This window comes from Vigna unguiculata, chromosome 8, assembly GCF_037176805.1.
Source record: "Vigna unguiculata cultivar grain cowpea cultivar isolate G323 ecotype 2 chromosome 8, ASM3717680v1, whole genome shotgun sequence".
Taxonomy (NCBI): domain Eukaryota; kingdom Viridiplantae; phylum Streptophyta; class Magnoliopsida; order Fabales; family Fabaceae; genus Vigna; species Vigna unguiculata.
Window position 1 is genome coordinate 13,552,017 of NC_140799.1, and position 5,553 is coordinate 13,557,569.

General features: G+C 33.2%; 1 protein-coding gene across 3 annotated transcripts; it reads left to right on the top strand.

Moving 5' to 3' along the window:
• Window positions 1-366: 366 nt before the first annotated feature.
• On the top strand, window positions 367-2,185 carry LOC114195359 (glycolipid transfer protein 2-like). Of its 3 annotated transcripts, none has more exons than XM_028085791.2 (6): window positions 367-575; window positions 660-718; window positions 1,141-1,271; window positions 1,409-1,544; window positions 1,629-1,772; window positions 1,859-2,185. In XM_028085791.2, exons 1-6 carry the CDS (start codon window positions 413-415, stop codon window positions 1,892-1,894), a joined length of 669 nt encoding a protein of 222 aa, XP_027941592.1. In that variant the 5' UTR covers window positions 367-412; the 3' UTR covers window positions 1,895-2,185. The 3 variants fall into 3 exon arrangements, with proteins under 3 accessions (XP_027941592.1, XP_027941594.1, XP_027941593.1); XM_028085793.2 differs by having other exon boundaries at window positions 1,629-1,723; XM_028085792.2 differs by having other exon boundaries at window positions 663-718.
• The last annotated feature ends 3,368 nt before the right edge of the window (window positions 2,186-5,553 follow it).

The following is a 5,553-nucleotide window of genomic DNA, read 5'->3' on the forward strand; positions in this document are numbered from 1 at the left end:
AGCAAGACTCATTCCTTCAATAATCCACTTGATCAAAATACAAAATTTAAATTATCTTAAGAATCTGGCACACAAACATTTATTGTGGAGCAATAGAAGTGAGTTGATCCTTTAGTCTGCATAATATTTGTATAACAGTGACACTCATAATTTCTTTATACGTTTATTAGTTTATCACATCATGTTACTTATCTTATTCATATTTTTCTCTTCACTCTCACTATAACATGCTGTGTCTATACGTCATTTTCCATAATTATTAATTGAAGTCCATGCTCAAAGTTAATAAAGTATAGATATATAGAACTCTATATGTATGCTGCAGCACACAAACATGTGTGTATATATACATAATATAATATATAATATGCATTGCAGAAAAGGAAGAGGGTAGAGAAGGAAGAAACAAAAAATGAAGAGCACTAGGAGAGAAGTGGAGAAGAGATCAGAGATAGGTTCTGCCATTGAAGAACTTTCCATGATGGTCATAGTTAAACCTGGTGAAAAGCATGAATCTGCTCATATCCCCACCAAGCCTTTTCTTTCTGTTTGCTATTTGGTGCTGCAAGTTCTTGGTGAGTTCACTTGGAACTTGTTCTCTTTCTTTGAACTTCCAATAATCTCATGTCACACCTAAAACATTCTCATCATGTGTCTAGCAGATAAGATAGGACCGACAATGGCTGTTTTGAGACAAGACGTGTACCAGAATATTAAGGTTTGCTTTCATCAACCACCAAACCACTTCTTTCTTTCGGAACAACAACTATTTTAACTTAAGGTTTTGAATTAAAGATGGTATTAATCCGTATATGTTTCATTGGACTAATGTTTCATTGGTGATTACTTTCTCTTTAATGATCCTTTCTCAAAAGAATATATGATTAATTTATTGACGGCTAAGTTTTAACCAGAAATTATTAGATAAGCTAAACCTACTAATGTTTGCATGCAATAGTACATAATAAAAATATTAATTTTTCTAATGAATTGAAAAACTTGTGTACATATATATCAAGTAACTATATATAGATTGAAAACTTACTGCAGTTTAACACAGTTGCACATTGCTGATAATCATATCGACTTCCAACTATATCTTATAAGTTAGTCTGTGTATTGAATTCTGTTGCGTTGCAGACACTGGAACTGATGCATGAGTCAAATACCTCAGTGAACTCGAATTTGGTCGAGATATTGAAGTCAGAAGCGAAAGAAGGCAATGCAAGAAAAGGGTCTAGCTGCAGTAAGGCCCTGGTTTGGCTCACTAGGTGAAAAAACCAGAAACACTAATTTTCAGGAACAATATATAATATTATTTACTATTTTGATATTACTCAGACTGTATCAGCAATGTGTACAGAAATTCTTTATGACTAAAGTCATCTTTTTTTCTGCAACTTTGCAGGACCCTGGATTTCACCTCATCATTATTACAAACACTAGCAAAAGACCCTGAAAAGAGAATGGAGCAAGTAGTTGAAGAGGCTTATGAAGTAACCTTAAAACCGTGGCATGGATGGATTTCATCAGCTGCTTTCAGAGTAAAAAACATAATTTTTCGATAACCACTTGTTCACCAAATTCTTGTAATGACCAAAAACTGTGTACATTGCATGGAATTGCAGGTGGCTCTGAGACTTGTACCAGAGAGTAAAACATTTGTTAATATTCTTAAAACTGATGAGGAAAACTATGACAACCTAAAGGAGAAAATGCAGATGTTGGTTTCTCTGTTTGTGCCTTTTCTTGAGGATATTCATTGTATTCTAGTAAGCTTGGTTTTCTGCTTCATAACATAACATTAATTGGTAATGAAATTTTCTGGTGTCTTCTTACATTGTGGATGTTTTTGCAGAGATTGTATAACTTGGACAAGATAAAGTCAACCTGAAGTCAGAGAGAGAATAACTAATGCTGTGTTTGGTGTATTCTCGCTTTCTGAAAAGAAATTATTAATGGTTTGATTGAGACAGTTATGTATTATTCCTCACACTCTAATTAAGTATTACTAATTTTTCTCTAAATTTAAAAGCTTAATTACGTATTATGTAAAGATTAACAGAGATCATAAATAGTTTATGGTTTTAGAGTACGCAATAATTTTGCTTTCTGTACAGTTACTTTAATGTAAATATTTTTTATACTAAAGTTTGTATATGGCATCAAGGTCAGAATAAGTGTTAATGGTATCTCTAAAATATGTTTATAATCAAAATGCTTCTTTTGTGTTTTAGGCAGAGATAAAGCTCAAGTGGCTAATTTAATATTTGGTTATGTATAATTTTAGTTTCTCTAAAATAAGTAAGTGAGGTATAATTTTGTTACTTGTATAATAACTTTTTCTTTGTTTTTAGTTTCTCAAAATTTAAAATTTGTTATTTTCACCTATGGTGTTATGCGACATTAATTGATTATTTATGTGCTTAGCCAAAAGTTATGATTATTTTAAGTAATAAATATTTATGTCATATGTTATTTAAAAAAAGAAAACTCTTAAAATCTTTAAAAAATGTTAATTCTTTTATCTTAAAATTAATATTAGAATTGAAAATAAAAATGACAAATTGGGTTGTTTTGACCCGTTTTAGTTTGTGCTACGTTAGAAACAAAATATTCAAAGTAGTTTAATTAACACAAAACTTGCATGTTACCTTATCTGATGATGGAAAACAATAAAACAAAGAGAATGCATAGGATATAATTTTTTCTAATGTACAAATTTACGAGGATGAATCATCAAAGAGCAGCAATAATAAATTACCATAATCACAAATAAAAGTACTAATATCTTTAATGTGAAAACCCCTTCAAATTAAAGTTCAAAAATACGAATCGTCCAGACTAAAGAAATAGCTCAATTATGATAAGCAAGAATACAAATCAGTCTCAATCAACTGCACAAATTAGTGTCAACACTCAACCAAAAAGCAAAGCAACAAAGCAACAAAGCTTTCAAATAGAGAAGAACAAAGGAAACAAAAAACTTATAAAATCACTACTACAGTGCAAAATTAATTTCTCCCAACACAAACCTCATATCGACAATCCGACCGGTCAAAATGAAGAATAGTTTGTTCCAAACAATTTGTTTAAAGTCTTCTTTTTTATCCCAGTTGACCTTTTCTTTCTTCCTCTCATTCCTACATATCTCAAAGTCTTCATTCAACCGAGTTAGTTTCACATAATGAGTACCTCGCTCCTTTTCAGCTTCTTCTGGATCCTTTTACACTTTAGTAATTATTGGTTTAATTAGTCGGATAGTACTCATTTTTGTTTGGATGTGTCAATTTAGTACTTGCTTTTAAAAATATGCCAATTGAGTCTCAACTTTTGAAAAGATGTTTTAATTAGGTCCCTTTTGAGAAAAAAAATTATTAACTTCGTTAATATATTGATATTTAAAATGACTTATAAACTTAAGTATTGATATTTATATTAAAAAGGACCTAATTGAGACAATTTTTGAAAAGTTGTGACTCAATTGACACCTTTTCAAAAACGGATACCAAACTGACACATATGAACCAAAGTGGGTACCATTCGACTAGTTAAAACATGATTATTTTTCTCACAAAAATCATTTTTGCCTTGAGACAAGTCGGGTCATGATGAGTCTAGGCAAGAATTTTTATGTGCTCTTCAACCTAAGATTTTACTGACTTTACCAAATTTCCTAGGCTATTATGAATGTCTATGGAAAGTGACACAAGATCACTAGAGAGAGACGCAAAGTTGACAGGAGAAGGAGAGGTGAGATTGCTAGCAAGGAATTTATCGTTGGTTACAAGCTTATCCATTCTGATCAGATTCTTTCTCTACTCATGGGAGACCAGATGTTCTGATAAAGGATTGATCCCTATCAAGGATGATGGCCCATGGCACATGCTTAGAAGAAAGGGAGTTCCTTGATCCCTTCCTTTGCTTTTATTTTCTTTAGTTTAAAATTCCTTTAAGTTGGCTTGGTTGACTATTTTTGAGTTGACTTGTTGACCTTGACTTTGGGTTGACTTGTTGACTCAAAAGATTATCTTAACCTTAAACCAACATGCTAATAAATTCCTTAATTTGCTTTTGTAGGAATAAGAAAGGAGGAGGACCACATAGGAGACACTTGGCGTCCTAAGGAAGAGAGAGAAGGAATAAGACTTTCTAGAAGCATCTAGAAAGGGGAGGCCCACATGCCTTGGACACCAAGTCTTCTAGAATGTTCTAGAACCTTCCTTTGGGAGCCTTGGCCATGAAGACTTGCCACCTAGATGGCTTGGACGAAAATTCACCCATGTGCACCCTAGGATAACCTACTTTCTAGAACATGCTAGGTTTCTTTTGTAATCCTTTAACTTAGTTGTTTTGCTAAGGGGCCCCTAGACTTGTCTATTTAAGGGGACCTCTAACACTTGTACAAGGGTTGAACATTTTGGAGAAATTATACACTTTGTGTTTCAACCTTTTGTGAGAGCATTCCTCCTTAGGGAGTGGAGTTCTTTCAAGCCTTATCTTGCCTTGGCAAGTGGCGGCATACACCACTCATCTTCAAGGTTGCCATGGCTTCTTCTAGCCTAGCCTTGTAGTGGCGTGAATCCTCCATTCCTCCCATTTCCCTTGCTTTTCATTTTATGTTTCTTTACTCTTCTTGGTTTATATTGTTTCTATTATATGTTTTTTTCTTTTGATTTCTTACTCCCCATCAATCCATTCTCCTCCTCTCTAGAACCTTGGAAAGGAACCTTCACATCTAGATAGCTTGCTATCTTAATGTCCAGTGGGGATTTCCTTGGTTTTCTTAATCAACTCACACCATATTCAATAATCTTAAAAAGGAACAAGATAATCCTTCATCATTTGGTATCTAGAGCTTTGGTTGTCCTTGAATATGGTGTTTTTCATGTGCTAATCTTGTCTTGTTGTAGCTATCTTTGTATGGTTCAAATCCACTTCCATTGCACACAAAAACAATGCTGGCAGAAACTGTTCACGATTTTAAAAGATTAAACTGCACCTGCTCAGTGATCCAAAAATTACGTTTTTGGTGTCAAAAGAAAGCTCTGTTAGTCTAGTTTCTAACAAAAAAAGAACCAATGCATTTGGAGTTCTGTGGAGAGAGTTATGATCAAATGAGTGAGTAAAGGTCAGAGCTGCCGAGAATACGAAAAATAACGTTTTCAGGTTATGTTGTGGCAATTTTTGCTTCGGTTTTGTGATGCTTTAACTCCTAAATCTGGTTGGATAACATGTCTTTGATGCTTAGTCTTTGAGCCTCAAATCCATGAGTTTAAATGCATGATAGCTACATGTTTGTGTCTTTGTGTATGTCATGTTGAGTCTTTAAATGTGTCTAACTTTTGCTTGAGTCATATGTCATATGCTTCTTTGAGTTTTCTTATTCTTATTTCTAAGTATTTGAGCTATTGCATGAGATATATGCCTTTTGTTGTAGCGTGCTCCTTGAAATTGATTTTGACCTAATTTTAAGGAACTAAGTGTTCAAGACACCCTAAAACATCCTTCTAATCATTTTAAGTACCTAGTTTTGAAAAGAAAAAGTGTTTT